Here is a 23,461-nt window from a genome sequence, read left to right as displayed (position 1 = left end):
ATATTCCAGAACTGTCAAAACGGGACTCCACTGGACTTGTGTAAAATGTCAATAGGCTTGGTTTATCAAGCTGGCAGTGTTCTGGAATTATTCAAATGTGGGATTGTCAATGGACATATGTTGCGATTGTATTCAGTAGACGTATACCCGGATTGTGAAAACTGGAAGTGCACTGGGGATGTCAAACTCAGAGTTTACTGGTATTATCAAACTGGGGGTGCATTGTGTGTGTCACACTGAATATATTGTCATTGAACAAACTGAAACTATACTGGGATGGTAACACTCTGAATAGCTGGGAGTGTGTTTTCTGAGATTCTCAAACTGAAAGTTTAGTTAGATGGCCTGTTATAACATTGGAGTTTTGCAAACTGGGTGTATACAGAGGTTGTGGAAAATCAAAATCTACTATGTTTATCAAAGTGGGAGAATACTGCGGTCGATAAGCTAGGAGTATGTATGATGGATTTGTCAAACTAGGTGTTGACTGAAAGTTTCAAACCAGAAGTATAAAAGCATAGTCAACTGAAAATATTCCATTGTGAAGATGGAGAATGCCTATGTAGACTTTTGCAAGCTGTTTGTGCTGGGGCTGTCCATCTGGTTGAATAGCAGGATTGTGGACACTGGACATATACGGAAATGGTGCAACCTGGGAATATACTGGAATTACATGACGTGCAGTGGGAGGTTACTGGATGTATCCAACAGTGAGCTATGAGTAATTGGAGATTGTGTAAAAGCACAATGTGATTATACTGGAATGTGAGTGCCATTCAACTAGGATTGTGCAAACTATAAATATTCATGTGTTGTAAATAATTGTAGAATACTGCCACTGTACATACTGGAATTCCATTCAAAACTGGAAGATGCTGGGATTGTCAATCTAGAAACACGCCTAGTTGCTATGCTAGAATGTGCAGGCACAGGATAAACCAAACATATTCCTGGGTTGATTTACTGGCAGTACACTGTCAAACTGACAGCATCCTGGGATTGAACAAACTGGGAACGTGAAACTGGGATTTTGGAACCAGGTAGTTTGTGCTAGAGCATACTTTAGTTGTCAGACTGTGGGTGTGTTACTGTTCAGCTCACTGGGGTTGTCAATCTGAAAATACACTTGCACTGTGCAAACTAGAAACACACAGCTGTTGTTGGAAATGTGTGTTTAGTTACTACTGCTGAAACAGGCATACATTGCTCAATATAATCCCCGTGGACAGTGACATGGTATACATTGCTCAATATAATCCCTGTGGACAGTGACATGGTATACATTGCTCAGTATAATCCCCGTGGACAGTGACATGGTATACATTGCTCAGTATAATCCCCGTGGACAGTGACATGGTATACATTGCTCAGTATAATCCCCGTGGACAGTGACATGGTATACATTGCTCAATATAATCCCCGTGGACAGTGACATGGTATACATTGCTCAATATAATCCCCGTGGACAGTGACATGGTATACATTGCTCAATATAATCCCCGTGGACAGTGACATGGTATACATTGCTCAATATAATCCCCGTGGACAGTGACATGGTATACATTGCTCAATATAATCCCCGTGGACAGTGACATGGTATACATTGCTCAATATAATCCCCGTGGACAGTGACATGGTATACATTGCTTAATATAATCCACTTTGCATGAGTGCTGAAGCTGCTGCTATGACTGCCCTTGCACTGTTGTTTCTTCCAATGCAAGCTCCATTTGAAATGATGCATTGCAACAGCGCTAAGCCCAACCATATTTGGTCATTGTGTGGTACTTCAACTAGCAATCCAGGTACAATAGTCCAATGTGTGCTGGTTTTACCACCAGCAATAAGATAGGACTTGTGACATGTGAGGGCCAGCACGGTGGTCAGATATTCACTGCTGCTAGTGCCAGTGCTAACCGAAGTTCATGTGTGGGCATTGTGGGGATGATTTCACCCATGCAAGTCTTGGCATTGGACCTGCGAAACAACGGGCCCGATTTGGCCACAAGAGTGGCACTATGAGTGAAAATCCTTTGGAGTTCTGGCGCTAAGACCAGCACAGAGTAGGTTATTGCCCCAAAGCCGATGCTTGTGTCAAAATATACATTCTCAGAGGGAAGAGGTGTGCTAATGGCTTGCAGGCTGGGCCTGGTAGTCCAGCACATCATTGCCACTCTGCATGATAATATAGTTTTCGCCTCGGGCAATACATGGGGAAGGGTCCTTATCCCAAGCGATACTGACCCCTCCCGACGTATATAAGGCTATTTGCACATAGTGGTACTAGCAAATCATTGTTTTGAGTTTTGGTGGTGAAGTAAAACAATGTAATTTAACAATGAGAAAGTAAATCGAAAAACTCAATAAATTCAATGTGGTTATATTTTGCACTTTTTAAATAACAAGGTTGTCTTCATGATTAGGCATTTCAATTGTAAACCTGATTAAACTGGAGAGGGTTTCACATAAGTATGCATGAGGGGGTATGTGAAAGTAAATAGCTTCTCCCCAAAAAAGCATTTTCCCATGTTTTAGCTTTCTCTTTGGTATGTTAAAAAGGATGTCTCAGTGAAAAAACAGATCCTCCTAGATAGGAAGCTTCTTCTTGAAAGGCATCTCCCTTGGAAATGGCATTATTGTTTCCCTGTTGGCTTTTGAAGTCAGAATGTTCAGAATGCAGTCAATGCCAGTAGCTATTTACTGCTATCTGAATATACTGATTGGCTGAGAGGAGGTCAATAACAATCTCCATTTGCTAATAGAAGATAACACCTGGGGTGGCAGAATCTCTACTGCACTGTGAACTGCAGGCTGCAATGTTACTGCCCTTCCAGACCTTGGATCACAAGGCAGAACCTTCGCGTCTCTTTTTTCAGTCCCAAGCAGCAAGTACAAGCTGCAGTAAGAAGGCAGTTAAGGCCAGCAATAATGGGTTAACTGAATATATTGGACACTGTATATGATGTATTAACAGTGCTGAACTTTAAGCCACCATAGCTATGCAAATGCCTCTCTTCTGCCCTAGAATTTTGGTTTGTGCCTTGGGTCCAAATGCAGTCGAAATCATGTGGTGCTGGCATTTCCTGAGGAGTTCTCTTTTTCAGGGGACCCCCCATTTCTGCCTGACCCTCCAATCCTTGCCCCCTCCTTGACTGAACCCCCAATTCCCGACAACCTGTCAAGATGAGGGAACCCTCCCTTCAGCACCACAGCAGGAGACTTATTGGCATGCTGTGCTGCACACCCACTATACCGCTGGAGGCTTATCAGCACACCATGACACACAGCCATCACTACCTCAACAAAGTATTTTCCTTCTGGCATATATTCTCCAGACTGTTTGGTGTGCAAGAGAAATGTCCTTTAGTACAGTGCTAAGTGGGCTTAATGTAAATTAGCATGTACAGAGTATTTTGAAAACTGGTCATAATGTATCATTTGGGTACAAGGTAAACTGGCAATGACATGCTAAGGAGGGTTGAGGTGATAATATAAGTTGCTGTCTAGGCTGGGGCAAAATGGTAATGTTGTTCTAAGTGGGTGTATTTGGAGCTGGACAAGATGTGCTAACAAGACATAATATAACTGGCAATGATGTGCTGTCTGGGTTAAAATGTGCACAAACAAAAAAGGGATCAACCATAGCTATTCAACAAACTATCTTATGGCTTATAGTGGCATTGCCACTTTGATTTAAGTTGTACGACAGCGAGGCAATGCCTCTTTGCACCCAAAAGACATGGTGTAGTCATTAACACAACTTTGTGTTTACTCAGTGCTTTAAGTTGGATGGGAAATCACGGGGGGCTCAAATGACAGTCCCTTAGTACTTGACAGGGAGGAGACAAAAGGCAGCAGTTTAAAAAAAAATGTAAGAGGTCAAAAGAAAAGGCGGTGAATTGTGAGCATTATTTTTCTGCATCAGCCTCTCCCTTTGTTTCTTAATATGTGTCATCGACTTCTGCAGGCAGCCCTTTCACCATGCCTGCAGGAGTCTGTGCTAGTGGGTGGAGTCCCAGCAGAGCCCCTGCTCAGGTGTATTTATTTGTAGAATTTGGGGATCTGGCCTGGCTAGCCCCAGCCCACTTAAAGCCTTGAGTATTGTGACGAATCTGGGAAACTCATACCTTCTTCCTAGAGACTACAGAGGTGAGCCCACTCAGCAAGACCCCCGAAGGGGTTTGGGAAAGCAGGACCTCACTGGGAGTGACTCCCCTTTATGGCACGACGACTCCTATTGCTATCCGGAACTCCCTATAAAGAATACCTTGCCTACCTATATGGAAATGGAAACGACTGATGTAGTTTCAGTTGATACTCATTTAAAACACATGAACATTACTTCCCTAATGTTAGTTCAAGGTAATGCTGAAATCTTCACAAACTCAGCAGCTGATGAAGAACAACACACCCCTTTTAAGTACTGTGACGAGAGTAAAGAGACGAAGAACCTTGAATGCTGAGAGAAGAATCCGACTCAGAGAAGACCCTCTGGTGTGAGAACGTCCTGAAGGGGCAGAGCGGCACTACACCGCAGAGCTAGTGATAGCTTGGAGGAACCGAGAGAGGAGAGACAGACGCTGAGAGGCCGACATTGGAAAGGGCGATACTGCCGAGATGGAGATGGAAGGAAGGCCGTCTTACCTGGTGGCGTAACCACGTTGCAGTTATGGTGGGCATGGGGCCTACGAACAGACGCTGAGACCAGCAAACAACAGAGGAACAAATCCTCCACTCAGAGGGCAAGAACCGCTGAGCAATGACAGGCAGAATAGAGAAAGCAAACACTTATGAGAAGAAGCCAGGAGGACGGCATCGGAAAGGGTGATACTGCTGAGATGGAGAAGGAAGAAAGACTGCCTTACCTGGTGGCATAACCACCTTGCAGCCGTGGTGCTTCTGGGGCCTGCAAACAGATGCTGAGACCAGTAGCCAAAGGAGGGACGAATCCTCCGCGTTCCGGGCAAGGACTGCTGAGTGGGCTGCGACAAGCAGGGATACAGGAAGCAAATCCTTTCAAGATGCGGACGCTGAAGAGAGGGGTCAACGGCCACATCCCCATTGAGACACCACTCCACTGGAGCACACCCAATGGCAGAAAATGTACCAGGGTTGCCCAGGGCAGAGGGAGGTGAGTGGAACAAAGTGAGAAGAGAGAACATGACAAGGAGGGTTACAGGAGCCCTAGAATTCTGAATGGTGAACATTGGCCCTTTGCCAAAGATCGAACCACAAAAGTTAAATCACCCAGAGAGCCAGGGGGTTCTGGAGAGTCCGAGATAATTAAGTGACATTTTACAATTTATGAAAATAGGGGAAACTGGAGGGTTCAGTCGGTCCATTCAAGACACAAAAACAATGGAAAGAAAATGACCACGTTGGGGAAGACGGGCTAAGTGAGTTATCCCTTCCCTTACAGAAATTTAGACATTTCAGTTCTATAAAGATCTCGAAGACATAAAACTAGCGGACAGAAAACTAACAGGTTGGGAAAGAAGGACTAAGGAGATATCCCTCCACTTAAAGGAAATTGAGACATTTGATTTGTATTAAGATTTGCTACTTTTCTTGAGGAGCCCAAAGAGAGAGCTGAAAACATTTCTTTGACAAACATTGTTTTGAACTGTGACAAATACCCCGAGAGAGACCCACGTTACATTGGCCAGACGCAACCTGAGCTAAGAGGCTATTGTTCTGGCTTATATTTATATTGTCTTTTTCCCAAAGTGGTAGGGCCAGATAGTAAATAGGTTTTTGGACCTAGGTCTCATTTTGTTTTGACCTACGACGAGTACCTTTAGTTTAGTGTATAGGCAGGGAAATCCCTCTTAGCAACAGGGACAGATGGGCCTTTTTCCATTTAATTTAAATAAAGACCCTTGAATGAAATCTTCAAGTCTGACTCCTTCTTCTGGTTACCCACAGTGTACTAATCTAAACTTTAAATGGCATTGTTGCAATTTCAACAGATGCCTCATTTACACACTGAAAATGTAAACATCTGTAAACTCCCATAGGCAGCTTAAAAAAACTCTTACCTCTTAATCATTGTATACTTTTCTTGATTCATGTGTGTGTGTATTCATACCATCCTTTGCTTTTTTACCATAATTAATTGACTTCATTCTCCGCCATTCACCCTCACGGTTGTATTTCCGCTGCGATGCACAGCGGTTTGCCATGTGTGAATGCAGCCTGCTTCGCCCCCATACACCATGGCCGCTCTTTCCACTCTCTCATTCATGCTGGGATTTGATGCCATGTGCCTCACTACTGCAAGTGACTATTTCTGTATTTCTGTTGATGATGTACCTGTCTTCCTATTTCCTTCTCAAGAAGGAGACACATGATGCAGCGTTAGCAGAAGAGCCAGTGGTGAAGGCTGAGGCAGAGAGAAGCGAGGTATGTACAACCGCCACCAGCACGCGTGCTGTTTCCCCCCCCAGTCGCCCTCAATGTCCCTCATAGGTATATATTTCTGCTGCTATGAAGAATGTTTAGCCAAGTGTGTCTGACACATCTGAGTAGTGGTGCCAGGGTATGGTGCCGCCTGCTTTGTCCACTCAACATGGCCGCTCTGTCCACTCTCTCATTCATGTCGGGATATGAAGGCATGGTGCCCGACTGCTGTAAGTGACTATTTCTGTATTGCTGCTGCTGATGTGCCTGTCTTCCTAGGAGAAGGAGACACATGACGCAGCGGAGGGAGAAGAACCAGCGGTGAGTGCTGAGGCGGAGAGACACGAGGTACGTACACCAGCCACCAGCATCCGTCCTGTTTCCCTCCCAGAAAGTGTCCTCGCCTCACTCCCAGCACTAAAGATGCTGTGTGATTAGTATAAAAGGCCTTAGGCATATGCTTGCAGTCTGGGAGCCCGCGACGACAAGATCGTATAACAAAAAGAAGACCTCTCCGTCTGCAGGAGATTTATGTTAGAACTTCTTTGTTACACGGCTAATGTCCCATGAATAAATAAAGATGCCGAACAGAAGAGTGATGAAGGAGGGGGTGAATGAGGGACTGCTTTTAACTCTTTTGACATTCAATGCATAATGAAAATGTGCTTAAGCCTCAAATGACTTGGGCTGTCTCAGTGGAGTGTTGTGTTGTGGCTTATGCTTTATCTGTCTTGTCTTCAATCTTGTTAGTTGTGCTTACAGCTGTACCGCCCTTGAGCCCCCTTGCAGAACTACAAAAAGCATCCCTATTAAATGGTGTTTGTTAGGCTAAGGTTTCCAGTAAGTGTCCCCAGTGCGGGCAGTTCTAGGTGGAGGACTGTTCATCAGTTAGTGATCTGTAGAAGCACTCTGGCACTGGCCTGAACTTCACATGCACTCAGTGAACACTCTACAGCGTGATGTGGCAATCAGTAGGGAACCAAAAGATTTAAGGGCTAGTCGGTATATAGCTGCATGAAGAAGAACCATTATTTAAGACAAAGGAGATAATGCACAAAGTACAAAGCTAGAATGGTCAGGCAAAGAATGTAAGGCCTGTACGGAAATTCAGTTGGAGAATGGAGGTGGGTAAGTTCTTCCAAAACTTCCAAGAGTCCACAGTGCAGCACTGACTAGATCCATGATCTTCTCAAAGCGGGACTACTTTTTCATCAGTAGCACACGAATCCCCAAAAAGCAGGCCCTGAAATTGTAGAGGCAGAAAAACAAGATGAATGCGCTGTCCTTCAGTCCGTAGAAGCATGTTTTCCGGTCTTCAAAAGCCTCCATGGGCAGCTTGTTGAAAACAAGATTGATTGAAAATCTATGCAAGTCTTGCACGAGGCATGCTTGAGGTGGGCATCCTATCTACCTCAAAACATGTCGCCACATTGCATTCCACCAGAAACAAGCACTTTAGACCAGGTTTGTCCAGGTCTAGGCCTTGCAGGAGACATACATGTCTGGCTTAAGAATGTCCCTCAATGGAACTTCTAAAACCTGCATTTATATAATTATTATTTTTTAATTCTTCTTATGCGCCACTTGCCAATAGGCCTCAGGGCGCATAAACAACAAAATCAGGAAGCGGGGAAAAGGGATCAAGATAAAAATAAAGTTTAACCCGGATTCAAATTAAAGAGTCGTGTCTTAATGGCCCCTTTGAAAGAGGATAATGGTGGCAAAGTCTGCAGTGAAAGGGGAAGATCATTCCACTCCTTAGGGGCACGAACATCAAAGCTTGTCCCACCAAATCGTACAAGTTAAAGCCTGGCCGCATATGTTTTTGATCATCACTAGAACGTAAGCTTCTCACTGATTGCGCGGTTGCCAGTCGGTTCATCTAGTATTGCAGTGCTTTGAATGTTCAGCATTTGTATGACAATTATACTATTTTGTGTGTTCAACAGGGAGACGGTGTAGGGCACGTCTTGAGACTGTCACATGGTCATGTTTAGCTAAGCCGCAGATGGACCTCAATTTAGCTTATGAATATCTATATAGCCTAAAAACCTAACACATGTGTGGCCCTCAAGGCCTTGAATTGGACACACCCCTGCTTTAAACAATACAGTTTAATGTAACGCAAATAGTTTGCAATGAAATATCACACAGGTTTTAACTTGTACGATTTGGTGGGACAAGCTTCGATGTTCGCGCCCCTAAGGAGTGGACATTCATACGTCAAGTTTTATTGGGTCCCGTGTTCTGGAGCAACATGGGCCTGTCCTTGAAGACTGAAAGTTTCAACCATCTCTTCAGCAAAAGCATCAAACATGTGATTTGAGGGACACTGCAGCAATCCCCCTTCTTCTGAAACTCTTAACATGGCACCCTCCCCAGGCGCAATCTGGTATCTCCCTAACGCATCTCGAGGACCTCTGAACTGGGTGTCACGGGCACCACACCCATGAGGAATACTAGCCTGATGCCAGACAGAGAGACCACCCACTAACCCCACACTTGCTATTCAATGGCCCAAAAAGCCCTTGAATGACCCAAATAACTCATGGTTGCAAGAATTCAGACTATAAGGTAACCAATCTCTGCAAAGTTTCTAGAACATTGAAACCTTGTGCAGGTGAGATGTGGAATACTTCTATAATTAAGGTTGACATCTGCACACTGGCTACTTCAAAGCTTAGCTTACATCAGTCGCTCCACTGGAAATGCTGCTTCATTGAAGGCACGGAGGATGAAATCCAAGGAATGCAATTGTGCTCAATTAATGTCTGTTACCAACCCCATGTGATTCCATAACCACAATGGTATCTTCAGTGCATTACCGTGTATACATTTCTGCATGTGAAGTGCATCTAAAATAAATCTAAACTTTCATTACAAGAGTAATCTATCAACATTTTAAAAACAATGTCCACCTTTTTTGTTTTAGGGTTTAGAAGGACCTACCCTTTAACAGAATGACACTAAACCTCACTCCCTGCTCAATGACCCTCCCTCAAACACCCTCTTAATCTCATTTTTTATCAACTACACTCCTTTCATCCTTATCAGCTCACTGTTCTCCTTGCATCCATGTAAATCCCAGCATGCAATGGGCAAAAACGGGGCCCTGAGATGTCACAGATGACACAATGCAACCTGGTAGCTATTAGCAGCTTGTTCTACTGTATCTCGGATTGATAACATGGACAAGGTACGTGTTAGCCACCCCCTCCCCAAACAATTGCTTGCCAACCCCTAGCCTGATCACCCCATCCCTTGTTTTAGATGAAAATGATAGAGTTAAAAGTGTAACAATAAAAAATGTAAACTGTTTGAAGAAACTCAGAAGTTGATTTCACTGCATGCCCTTGCATAATTGTCTTATGCACGCCCTGATTCAATTAAATCCCACATATGGCTTAGTTGGCTTTACAGCAGTCATTCCCTCAGCTGGGTGCTTTTTAATGTTGAGAATTTTTAATAATGGTCTGGAAACCCCGAGTTTAAATGGAAATGGTAGGCCGGGAAATCCCAGACTTAATAACGGAAATAGCCAAACAAAATGGCAAAACCTGCTTGACTAACAATCCGCATTAAGCAGAGACAGCATACAAGCAACACAGTCTTAAAACTCTCGCCTTATGGGTCAGTCTTTTCATTGGCTATTGTATATCTGATGGCTCCACCTGAGACCACGTCTAAATTGATAATAGAGACTACATGTCATCTTTAAAGTAGTTCATTGGATAATGCAACATATACTGGGCGGCATAATATTAAGAGCTTCTATTGGTTGGCACCTTAATCACCATCCTTGAGCAAGTGACAGGTCATCAACACATAAACCAAAATGGGATTAGGGGGAGAAAGGTCTGTGAACTGCTTTTATTCGATTAAAGAAGATTCCATCCCTTATTTCTATGCCAGGAGTAACCTCTTTATAGATGGCCTTGCACAGCGCCATGCATTTGGGAATATGTGGGCAGTCAATGCAGGTGTTTATCTGTGTCTGGGCTAAAGAATGGACATTGTTCTTGAACTACGGTTCACGTGTGAGGGGACCATGCTGTGAATTATTTCACCCTGTATTTACTAAGATTTTAGCTAATTTAGGAGCAAGTGTTATTAGCTTCCTGCCCACTAGAGACTTAGTCGATCCATTTCTTATGATGTTTTAGCTTCTAATTATTCGGCACCTGGTGTTCAAAGGATGTTCTTTTGAATTAATCTTACAGAAATTAGTCATCTGCTTTGGGAATTGTTATCTCATGTTCTCTTCAGAACCGTCCAAACTCCCTAATCTTCAGTAACCTTGGAAGGGGCCGTGCAGCTACTGCCTGCATCCTGCTCAAATCTGTATTTCAGTGAATTCAACAGTCTGAGTTTCATGAAGCCTTGAAGCTTTCCATTCACTTTAATATGTACTGCCTCTTCCATTTCGAAAAAGATGGCTGCCCATTTCTGTTGCATTTCTATGTTAGTAAGCTATATACGTATCTCATTTATTTTACATTTCAGCAAATACATTGCTTATGTTAAGTTTTTCGTGTTTATATGGTTCATATTCTTTGTGTATAAATACATAATTGACCTAGTGTGTTCTCTTCGTGTTGTGCACATGTGTGCTTCATGGCTAATCAATGCAATTATATTTCTATTGTAAGTCTGGTCACTTTCACCATTTTCAGCTCACATTGGTTTTGTCATTTACTGCACCTCCTCGTGGCACAGGTGATACGGCTGTCTCAGTGAATAGCGTTCCTGAACTTTGCGATATTCAGCCGGCGGAGAGGCAATTGCCATGAATAACGTATGCATCTGTCTCTCAGGAAAATAGGAAGTAAATTTGGCAAAAGATGTACAGGAAATGGGTCACTGGATGTATTCTGTGAGGAATTCACTAGGCATCTGATGCTCACAGAAAAGTAGTTCTGGGACTTAACATAACCATTCCTTTCTAAATAGTTGTCATACATATGGCAAGTTAGCCTGAAAACGATACTGCCTATCTCATAACCAAACAATTGGTGCATCAAACATGATGCAATTCATGGTTCAGGATTTTACCAAAGAGCATCTGTGTACTTTGTCCCCTTGAATCGAGCTTTAAGTATTAGGCACAAAATGAGCAACCCAGTATAGAAGTGACCTCCACAGCAGTCTCTATCTGAACGTAGAGGCTGCTGACCCGGGTAATAACCCATTGGTCACAAAGAAGTCCTAGAGACCAGGGGTCCAGTATCAACAAAAGAGTGTAGCAATCATTGACAATACTTCTCTCTAAACACTGCCTTAAAGTATCCCATACAACAATTTCTTATTGATGTTCTTGCAAGGATCTTATCAGAATCATACAAGATTTTCCAAAAATCCTACTTCAAAAGTATAAGATTTGATAAGAATTCAATAAGTATTTGGGTGTCCAATGCGTTATTATAAAGTTATCATTATTGTTCCTAAAATCACACTAGTTTTTCATAAATTCGTATAAGCTACTAGAATCTTATAAGACATTTTTGTAAGGGATGATATAGAGTCAACTTCACTGGACGCACACGCTTTTAACAATCCGAGTGATGAGGCTTTACATCATCTATGAGTCCAGCATGTGCCCTGCAGATCCAACACCAGAGTGACCATACTGCAGCCAGCATTCACCCAACCACTCTAGTTACACGCTGCAGCACTCCTAGAATGTACAACTGTGGATAACCGATTGGATGGTGGGGCCTTATCACACGGCCCTCCTCTCCATGGTACCAATACTCTCAGACTGACCGTGTCCATGTGACTGGCAAACAGTAGATGGGGAACATGTCAAAGCGCTTTGCCTGCTCACAGACATTGCTAGGAATGCACCTATCTGTCTTCTTATCACTCCTGCCCCCCAACTGCATGCAACAAAGCCCCCTTCTGATTGCAGCTGCTAGGTCTCAAATCCAGAAACTCCTGTGCACACTGGGCTTTGTCTAGTGCCCATCAGCCCTTTACTCGTATCCTCCTCAATTGCTGCTTATCTAAAAGGTTGACATTTGTATGATTTCCTAATGAGCTCTTCCTTCACCTGATCGGGGTGCCAATGCCCTTTTCTTTGCATGGTTCACCTGCACCTGGAATGTGTCCTCTGGCTTTAGGTGTGAATGTCCCCTGATCCAACAGCCACCCTTTTCCTCCCATCTAAACTCACCCACGCTCTCCCCAGGACCTGCAATTCAGAATCATGTTTTAGCTGTGAATGTTTCCTGTCATTCAGCTTCCTTGGACCTCCTCTGCTTGCCCCCCCATCTCTGTCCTTTACCTGCTTCAACCCCGACCTCCTCTTCTCCTCCCTCTCCACCCCTATGAAGTTTTGAAGTGATTGCAGTTCACACCTTGGCTGCTATTATGCAATTCATTATTTTTAATAATGCTACTCTGTGGTCTGTGTTGGCACTTGGACGTAGCAGTTCCAACTTATTTGGGGCTTTATGTGTGCTGGGACTAGACGGGTCAAATCCCTGGCAGTCTCCAAAATGTGTTCGTCAGACGCTGCTCCATTTATTTTAATCAAAAATGTGTGCAGGGAAGCCACCTGTCTGCTAAAGCAGAACAGCAAGCAGCTGACTCCTAGAGGACAATGCTCTTCAAATATATTTATATGACTCTTAGTTTCTCGTCAGTTTACTAGTAGGGTGCTATCATAAATGAAATAAGCAGAAAGGCCAGCGTGCATTATTTAACTTGCTTGTGATAGTCTTAAAGGGCTACGAAAGAATTATTTAAAAGGTTACAACAATAGTATTGAATTGGATGATCTAACACATTTATAGGCAACGTTTTTACATGGTTGTGATGCCAACTTTATATACCATCTTGTTAGATTTTATTAGAAGTGTGTTGAAATAATGAACATTGTTATATGATTCTGACAATAACTTTTAAAAACTAATGTATGGTTTTATGCTATTTTACTGATCTGTAATATTTATTCCTGAACTTTTTTATTTTTTTATTTGTTTTGGTTTATTTTTAAACCTTTACAAAAGAGAGAAACACTAAAAAAAGACACTTTTTTACACAACATATTTACATAGCAATTTTTTTGCACAACCAAAGAGAGAAAAAAAAATCCTTACATTTTCGTGATTAAAACATTTACAACACATCTAAGTTACATCTCTTATAAAACATAGAGGTAGTATCAAATCGTAACACCTGTTTACATATGTGGTAAATCTACCGCCCTATTAACATAAAAAGTATATTTCATTTTCGTTGAGGTTATTTACCCTCTAACAATCGTTGATTATGATCGTTAGCTCAATTCGCAAATATTTTTCAGAAAAGCTGTTACGCGAATACTTAAAACAGTCGAGTTTCCATGCAGCATTTGGAACCATAATTGTTCTCTATTGACAGAACAGATCAAGTTAACAAATTGTTCAAAATACAAAATTCTTTGAGTAGTAAGAGCAGGACAAATAAGCATAATATGTTCCAAAGTTTCATCAGTTCCATCCTTCTTACAAAATCTACACCATTTCCATGTTTCAGAAAGCTTATTCCGACTGTTGATTATGTAATTGGTATGCATCACATTCATCCTGAAACGCATATAGTCATTACATAACCTCTGCTTGGGTACTTTAACAGGTGTCCCTCCATTTCAGGGAAAAATGTCCATAAAGAATGAGCTTGACCATAGATTTTATATTGAAAAATAGTGGACATATTATATTGCCAATCACTGCCATTCATGATTTTCTTTATCTTTGCAGGGTTGATGAGTAACATACCAGTAGATATCCCTAGAATTTGTAATAAATCATCAACCGCAGTTTTCAGTTTAGTCCTGAAATCACCTGCAGTTTCAGCGCCCGCAATTACATATAAGTCCACATCTCTAGTAATTATGCATTTCCTCCATAAAAGCCCTCTTTTCCACAATACGAGAGATTTCAGAGATTGGAGTTCAAATTTGTATCTGATAAGCTCTGTTGGGACACACTTAGGAAGGAAAAACAAAATGCCTCTCCATATAGTGCCTTCCAACCGCTTTACATAAGCCATAAAATCAAATGCAGAGTTCCATACCATATAGTAACCTTGGTACCACTTTCATTGTATAGAATTTTCTCAACGGTTCCATGGCGAATTTACCATATTGTTTCTCCATTATATGCATTTGCTGCAATGATGTTTCTGCTTTTAACTTCAAATGATTTTTAATCAGAGTTATCGATCCCGTTCTGGAGAAATAGTAACCCAAATATTTTAAAGCATTGTGACATTTAATATGTTTGCCCTCGCAGAACCATGTATAAGCAAGTTCACTCCTATTAGGCTTTGCCCAGACGTATAATGACAGTTTTCGTAGGGTTTATTTTTAAATGTAATTCAATGACCAATTTCACAAATTCGTTAATCAAACGTTGTAGACCAATTCTTGCACTAGCTAGTAACAGAAAGTCATCTGCATAGGCAAACCATCCAATGCAGATATCTCCCAGTTTCGGTGACACAAGACCCTTATTTTCCAGAGCTCTATTAGCTCCGCTCACGTACACATTAAACATGGTAGGAGCTAACATGCAACCATGTCTCAACCCATTCGTAACAGTGATCTCCGATGAGAGCAAACCCTGTGAATTTAAGCAAACTTTTAATTTTGTGGCAGAATATAATTCTATAATTATATCCAGCAAATGTATAGGCATGACCAGATCTCTCAACTTGGACCATAGAGTCCGTCGATCCACCATATCGAATGCCATGCTGAGATCCATTGAAGCATCAAAGATAGGATTCACACCTTTTAGCAGAGCCTTGGTCTGCAGAATACGTATTACCAATCCCCCACAGTCTGTACCCATATTTTTCTTAAAGCCAATTTGCTTGGGATCCAATATGTTGTTTGCAGTAATCTATTTCTGGATATCTTCTAGAACCATAGAGGTGAAAATGTTTGAATCTGGATCAGCAATTGCAATGGGTCTATAGCTTACTGCACCTAAGCGTGGACCTTTTTTAAAGACTGGTAGTACTATAGACAGTCTCCAGGGTTGGGGAATAGTTTTAGTATTCAGGACATCACTATAGACAATAAACAATACTTTGGCCCAGTATACAATGTTAAATTTCAAGATTTTATTTGATCAGTTATTCGGGCCCGGTGCACCAAAATTCTTAGATCTCATAATCAAACTAGATATATTAGTAATTGAATTGTCCAATGACCATTCTATAGCATCAGCATTCTCTCTAGTAAAGATCTCAGCATAGCATCCATGTATGCTAGAAAAGTGATCCACCCACACTCTTTCAGAAATTGGATTCAACATCAAGTCCTTCTGGGTGTGTTTGAGATTGTTAATAAGGTTCCAAAAGTTTGATATGTTATGACCCTTCATTGACTGGAGCATTTCTTCACCATTCAATTGGGACCTTCTACCTCTATGGCCAATTACCCAGTTCTTGTAATGCTGTTTGACCTTTTTGATTTTGTTCAGTGAATGAGAGTGTCAAAACTCTCACCTTTGATTCCCCTTTCCACCAACTCCTCCTCACCTGATTCTTCAATGAAGTCTATCGGGAATTCTGTCTCCTTTTTTCTTCTAGATTTCCTGGATACCTTCTTCTTTTTGTCCTTTCTTTGATGTAAATAAGGACGTGACTCCCCGCAGGCCACCGTGACTGGATAGGAACCAAATCCCAGATGCCTCCCAGGAGCCAGCCCCCAAATTCAGGGAAAAAGCCGTAAGGCTGGAAGAACCCTGTGTAGCTTGCGTTCCTTCTTGCAGACTGGTGAGTTTGTGTTGAATTGTCCAATAATTCAAAGGAGTAAGGACTCTGGTTCCAGAAGGCACTGAAGGGTGTAACCGCTCTGCAGGTTCGTTCACTGTTAAAACATGTATCAACATGCACGGCGATCTTTGAAGTAACGGAACCATTAGCACTGGCTGAATGGATATGAGGCAGGTAGAACAATCTCTGAAATGCGGATACAGCCAAGCAGAGGCGCTGAGGAACAAGTAGCGATCAACTGGCTGGGCAGGCAAATGCAGGTGTTTCGAGGTAGACGACACAGGTTGTGTTGATTTGTAGAAATAGATGAATCTGGAGCGCCGAAGAAACCAAAAGCGCTAAGTCAGCTAGAACGGCTTTAGACAGTTCGTTCAAGCAGAAGACAGAAAGAAGCAGACGAAAGTTATGAGGTAACGAATTCAAAGCAACCGCAGAAAAAGGTAAGAATCGGAAGGAGAGCAGTATAGTGAAACAAACGAAAGTACAGAAGCAAAAAAGGAAGTGGATAGCGACTGAGGAGTACGAGAACGTACCTCCTTTGCAATTAATAAAGATACGAATCACACAAAATAGCTACCCAAAAAGGACTTAAGCCACGAGTGAAAGGAGTAGATATAGCGAAAGAAGGGAAGACTGAAAGGTTGAAATATATTGGTACGCAGAGAAAGAGCTCCGAGAACTAGCGTTGGGAAAACATGAAAGTATTACGATACAACGCATCAGAGTACCTGTGCGTGCCACGTAAATACGTGCTGGAAGCCATCTTGGAAGAGGCATAGACTGTTAAGGCGGGTTTACAGCCGCCATGTTAGGTGTGTCTCCAACGATACCAGACCTTCCACGGCTGGTGCATTACAGTATGCCCCCTTTGATGTCTGAATCCACCTGGCTTGCTCGGGTTCAACCTGTGAAATCTCTGAATGAGTCTTGGAGCGTTTATATGAGTCTTAGGCTCCCAGGTCCTTTCAGATCTTGGGTACCCCTTCAAGTGTACCAAGTACTGTAAGGTTCCCCGCTGGTAACGAGAATCCACCAATCTGGCCACCTCATACTCCTCGGGTTCGTTTGAAGTAGCTACGCTTGTCTTCTTGATGCTTCTCTGGAATGGATCCTCAACATGTGCCTTTAATAAGGAAGTGCGGAAAACTGGGTGTATTCTCTTGCGTCGAGAAGGAAGCTTCAGCCTGGAAGCGACTGGATTGATCTTTGTCTCAATCCTGTATGGCCCAATGTATCTTGGAGAGAATTTGCCCAGTCGTGCCCAGCAAGGTAAGTATCTGGTGGACAACCAGACCAGGGATCCTGGACCCCATTGTGGATTTGGTCTTCTCTTGGTATCGGCATACTTCTTATAATTCTTTTGGCTCTCCTCCAGAGTATGCAGAGCAGACTGATGAATCCGTTGAAGTTCAGACACTACTTCATCCTTGGTACCTCCTGGAACTACAGCCGGTAGAAAATGCGGATGGTAACCATAGGTGCACTGAAAAGGGCTCATTCCTATGGCTGTATGAACTGTGTTGTTATAGGTGAACTCAGCCATCGGTATCAGAGACGCCCAATTATCTTGTTCCTTATTGCAAAAACACTGAAGGTACTCTTCAAGAGTGGCATTAAGTCTCTCAGTCTGTCCGTTGGACTGGGGGTGATACCCTTATGATAATGCTCTATGGATTCCTAGTTGCTTGCACAATATGGACCAGAATCTAGAGGTGAATTGTACCCCCCTATCGGAAACAATGACTCGAGGTAGTCTGTGTAATCTTACAATGTCTCTGAGGAATACAGAAGCTGTTTCAGCAACAGAAGGCACTCCTGTTAGGGAAGAAAAGTGGGCCTGCTTGGAGAATGAATCAATCGTAACCATTATTGCCGTCTTTCCCTGGGAGGGGGGCAACTCTACGATGAAGTCCATAGATAAATTCTCCCAAGGACGAGAGGGTAGGTCCGATTGTTGCAGAAGACCAAGCGGTCTCTGCCTAGAGACCTTAGAACTGACACAAACCGAACAGGATTTGACATATGAGTATACATCAGTTCGTACCGAAGGCCACCAAAAACTTCTGGTCAATAGATCATACGTGGCCTTTTCACCTCTGTGTCCAGCTAATGGGAGATCATGGCAGAGGTGTAGAGCTTCTTCTTGTAGTTCTTGAGTGGGTAGAAAGAGAGCCGAATCATTAAACCACGGTCCATCTCTTTCTTGTAAACCTTTGCTCAACGGTCTTTGTTTCTTCCATGTTTTGTACTAATTCTGAATGCTCTGAAGGACGTTGTTGATTACTGCTATGAATCTTTGTTTAGGCAATATTATTTCCTTTTCGGTAAAGGTAGCCTCGGTTTCCTGTTCTTTTTCTGACCAGCTCCTAGATAGAGCATCAGCAACACTGTTTTGAGTTCCTGGGATATATGTGAACTGAAAATCGAAGTTAGAAAAATAGTATGCCCACCTGGCATGACGGGAGTTGTGGCATTCCATCTGCTGGAGAACTCGCAGATTCCTGTGATCTGTGCGGATGAGGAATGGGTGGGTAGCTCCTTGTAATAGGTGTCTCCACTCCTCGCATGCTCTTCTCATGGCTAACAGTTCTCTCTCAAGAACAGAATAATTTTGTTCACTTGCAGTCAAGGTACGTGAGTAGTAGGCGATAGGATGTTCCAATCCCTCACTGTCTTCTTGTAACAGTACTGCACCCATGGCTCCACCTGAAGCATCTGTCTCCACTATAAATGGCTTAGACTGGTCCGGTTGAATTAGCACCAGTGCTGTGGTAAACAACTCCTTGAGCTTCAAAAAGGCATGCTGAACTGCTAGATTCCAATTGAAGGTACTTCCTTTTTTGAGAAGTAGAGTCAGCGGAAGTACCATCTCAGAGAAATGGGGAATGAAACGGCGATAGAAATTCGCCAGTCCAAGGAAACGTTGCACCTCCTTTATGGAGGAGGGTTCTGGCCATCTGAGAATGGCTTTTACCTTGTCAGGATCCATCCGTACTCCGTTAGAGGATAAGATGAAACCAAGAGAGGGTACCTCAGCTGCTTCGAAAGTACACTTCTCGGCCTTAGCATTCAGATGATTCTCTTTGAGTCTCCGTAGTACTTCCTGTACCTGGGTTCGATGTTCCTGGAGAGTAGAGGAGTATATCAAAATATCATCTAGATACACAACAACGGAAGTATTAAGCATATCAGCAAATATGCGATCCATGATTCTCTGGAACACCGCCGGGGCGTTCTCTAATCCAAAGGGCATGACACAATATTCGAACAACCCCAACGGTGTTCGAAAGGCGCTTTTCCATTCATCGCCCGACCGTATCCTGAGCAAGTGGTAAGCTCCACATAGATCGATCTTTGTAAAGAACTGTGAGTCCTTTACGGCTTCAAGAATAACCCTTGTAAGGGGCATGGGATATCGGTCCCGAACAGTAATACTGTTTAGTCCCCGGTAGTCTATACAGGGGCGTAACTCCTTGGTTCCTTTCTTTGCCACAAAGAAAAGAGAGGCCCCTCCAGAAGACCTCGACTTCCTTATTAGTCCGTTCTTTTTTTTATTTTATTTTTTATTTTATTTTCCATTTTAACAATACAATAATACATTAAAAACATCAAGGTGATACAAAAATAAACTATATACAAGATTATAAATCACTGAACACAAATTCCACCCCACCCCCCAATCGTAGAATTCACATCCGAACATATTCAATTGTCATTTTCAGTATATTGAAAGAAATCTCCCCCATATCTTATTAAATAGCATTTTCTTGTCTTGTCTTTTGTATAAAAACTTTTCCACATCAGCCGTTCTTAAAATTAGAATCCAGATATTCCTTCAAAGCTATCCGTTCCTGCTGGGATAAAGGATACATCCGTCCGAATGGTAAGGATACTTCTTCCTATAGTTCGATTCTGCAATCCTCTCGGCGGTGAGGTGGGAGGAGCTTGGGGACAACGTCTTGAAATACCTCTTTGTAATTCTTCTACTGTACCGGAATGACAGATATGGAAATTTGAGGTTGATTGACTGCGTGAGCGGATTGTACTTCAACCCTTTCTTCCTTGATGCAATGCTTACCACAATAATCCGAATTGAAACTCAGTCGATTAGAACCCCAGTCAATACAGGGGTTGTGAAGTCTCAACCAAGATATACCAAGTATCAGAGGGAAGTGTGCAGCCCTGATTACATCGAATTTCATCTCTTCTGTGTGATCACCCATGGATATCTGTAAAGGCAGTGTCTCCGTGGTGACAGGACCTGACGGCAGTGGGCGACCTTCCACTCCCTCTACCGGAATTATTCTCTCTTCAGTTTGAGAGGAATCCTCTTATCCTGTGCCCAGGCGGTATCTATAAAGTTGCCTGCTGCTCCACAGTCCAACATGGCAGGCAATGGTATAGAGATTCTGGTTGTGGTAGGTAACAAAACCTGGAACACCATCAATCGGTTGTCCTCTACTCCTTTTCCTGATCCTTCTCCTGATTTAGTGGTGTTGCAAGGGTTTGTGCAACCTTCCCCGGAGTCTCCCTTGGATAGAACCGGGGTTGAGCGTTTCCTGAACGCTGAGATGGTATCTCTGTGCAGTCCTTTAACTGGTGTTTCGATGACCCACAATGCATGCACAAATTTGATTCCCGTCTTCGTCTCCTTTCTTCTGCAGACAGGGGTCCTCTTGTAGCACCTATCTGCATCGGTTCATCAGTGGAAACGTGGTCTTTAGAGGTCGAAACCGGTTGATAGTTCCATTGATGCCCTCGGCCTCTCCTTCTCTCATAGCATCTCTCATTAAGTCTAAATTCGATCCAGAGAACCAAGGACATTAATTCGGAGATTGTTTCTGGTCTTGCAACTTATGCTAACTCATCTTTTATCTCTTCGTGTAGCCCCCTACGAAATATGGTCTGTTGGGCAGTGTCTGGCCATCCTGCCAAGGTCACCAACCCCTGAAATTGGGATACATAAGACTGAATATCCTGATTTCCTTGCTTGACGTCCATCAGGACTTCATATGTAGAATACTGGACCTCTCTCAAACCGTGTCTTAAAATTGCGAACAAACAGATCATAATCATTCACTGAAGGGTCATCAGCTGTCACTAAGAGTGTTGCCCATGCCAAGGCACTACCTGTCAAGTTAGCTATCAGAAATCCAACACGAGACCTTCCTTACTCAAAGACCCTTCTTCTGAACAAAAAGTAAACAGCACAGGCGTCAAGGAATTCCTTCACCCCCTTAGAGTTTCTATCGTATTTGTTCATCGAAAACGGCATCGGGGGTAAATCACCTCTTCCTTCATCTCTGGTAGAGACCTGCTGATGAAGGTTCTGGTTCTCTGCCTGAAGCGTCTGCATGTCTACTCGTAGAGCTTGAATAGCATCACACATCTCTGGTATCTGTTCTGGAGTGGCCATAGTTCTTCTTTTTGGGTGTTGTATACTGTCAAAACTCTCACCTTTGATTCCCCTTTCCACCAACTCCTCCTCACCTGATTCTTCGATGGAGTCTATCTGGGATTTTGTCTCCTTTTTTCTTCTAGTTTTCCTGGATACCTTCTTCTTTTTGTCCTTCCTTTGATGTAAATAAGGACGTGACTCCCCGGAGGCCACCGTGACCAGATAGGAACCAAATCCCAGGTGCCTCCCAGGAGCTAGCCTCCAAATTCAGGGAAAAAGCTGTAAGGCTGGAAAAAACCCTGTGTAGATTGCGTTCCTTCTTGCAGACTGGTGAGTTTGTGTTGAATTGTCCAATAATTCAAAGGAGTAAGGACTCTGGTTCCGGAAGGCACCGAAGGGTGTAACCGCTCTGCAGGTTCGTTCACTGTTAAAACATGTATCAACATGCACGGCTGTCTTTGAAGTAACGGAACCGTTAGCACTGGCTGAATGGATATGAGGCAGGTAGAACAGTCTCTGAAATGCGGATACCGCCAAGCAGAGGTGCAGAGGAACAATTAGCGCTCAACTGGCTGGGCAAGCAAACGCAGGTGTGTTGAGGTAGACGACACAAGTTGTGTTGATTTGTAGAAATAGATGAAGCTGGAGCACCGAAGAAACCAAAAGCGCTAAGTCCGCTAGAACGGTTGTAGTAGACAGTTCGTTCAAGCAGAAGACAGAAAGAAGCAGACGAAAGTTATGAGGTAAGGAATTCAAAGCAACCGCAGAAAAAGAAAAGAATCGGAAGGAGAGCAGTATAGTGAAACAACCGAAAGTACAGAAGCAAACAAGGAAGTGGATAGCGACTGAGGAGTGAGGAGAACTTACCTCCTTTGCAATTAATAAAGATACGAATCACACAAAATAGCTACCCAAAAAGGACTTAAGCCACGAGTGAAAGGAGTAGATATAGCGAAAGAAGGGAAGACTGAAAGGTTGAAATATATTGGTACGCAGAGAAAGATCTCCGAGAACTACCGTTGGGAAAATGCGTAAGTATTACAATACAACGCATCAGAGTACCTGTGCGTGCCACATAAATACGTGCTGGAAGCCATCTTGGAAGAGGCATAGACCATTAAGACAGGCTTACAGCCGCCATGTTAGGTGTGTCTCCAACGATACCAGACCTTCCACGGTTGGTGCATTACAGAGAGTCAAGTTTCCCTTTCTTCAAGAGTAACCGTACCTCTTTCCCCATAGCCACTTTGATCATGCACCTCCAGATCAGTATTGTGCTTATGTTTTATCTTTATATTCTTGCTTAAAACAGAGTTACCATCATTGCCTTGGATAGTATCATTTATATATGGAGCAAAGTTGTTAACTGAATAGCCCCTCATACGCTGTTCTAATGGAGATGTATCATACTCGTTAATCATTGTTGAAGGAAACCTAACTGTTTTATTGTGTGTCCATTTCAGTCTATTACCTTTAGGATTAATCACGACACCTTTATTGTATTTTTGACAAAGTCAATAGATAACATCTTATGATCGCTTGCAGGTGTATCTTTTACTCCAAAATTGGACATGCATTTACTTAATTCGCCAGATACAAATATGTAATCAATTATCGAGTGGCTACCCCTAGCATTCCAGGTAGGGTACTCGTTTTCAACCAGTTCTCATACCCTGATTTCTGCAGTGTAGCCATGAAGCTCCTCTCAATTTAGCATCCCCCCCTTTATAACGCTGGTAGCCATATTGGTAATTAAAACATCACCAACGGTCCTATCTATATTACAGTCTGCGTTTAGATCATCTGCAATAATAATTAGGCCACCTTCATTGGCATAAAGCCACAGGTTGATCTTTGTCCCTAAATTGTGAAGTTCTTTCTCAAGCTGGTGATCGG

General features: G+C 42.9%; 1 protein-coding gene across 4 annotated transcripts in view; it reads left to right on the top strand.

Annotated features, from left to right (window-relative positions):
* Positions 1 to 23,461, top strand: part of AMPH (amphiphysin) — a 1,422,934-nt gene that overhangs the window by 1,329,945 nt on the left and 69,528 nt on the right. For 3 of the 4 annotated variants that reach the window (XM_069613278.1, XM_069613275.1, XM_069613277.1), the window contains 2 exons: positions 6,337 to 6,402; positions 6,679 to 6,747. In XM_069613278.1, the coding sequence (XP_069469379.1) occupies positions 6,337 to 6,402; positions 6,679 to 6,747 (135 nt within the window). The remainder of the gene's footprint in view (positions 1 to 6,336; positions 6,403 to 6,678; positions 6,748 to 23,461) is intronic. The other variant, XM_069613276.1, reaches the window with a different exon arrangement.

This window comes from Ambystoma mexicanum, chromosome 5p (genome assembly GCF_040938575.1).
Source record: "Ambystoma mexicanum isolate Mex_15411 chromosome 5p, UKY_AmexF1_1, whole genome shotgun sequence".
NCBI classification, from domain to species: Eukaryota; Metazoa; Chordata; class Amphibia; order Caudata; family Ambystomatidae; genus Ambystoma; species Ambystoma mexicanum.
The sequence above is the reverse complement of the archived record's forward strand: the minus strand, read 5'-3'. Positions and strand labels throughout refer to the sequence as shown.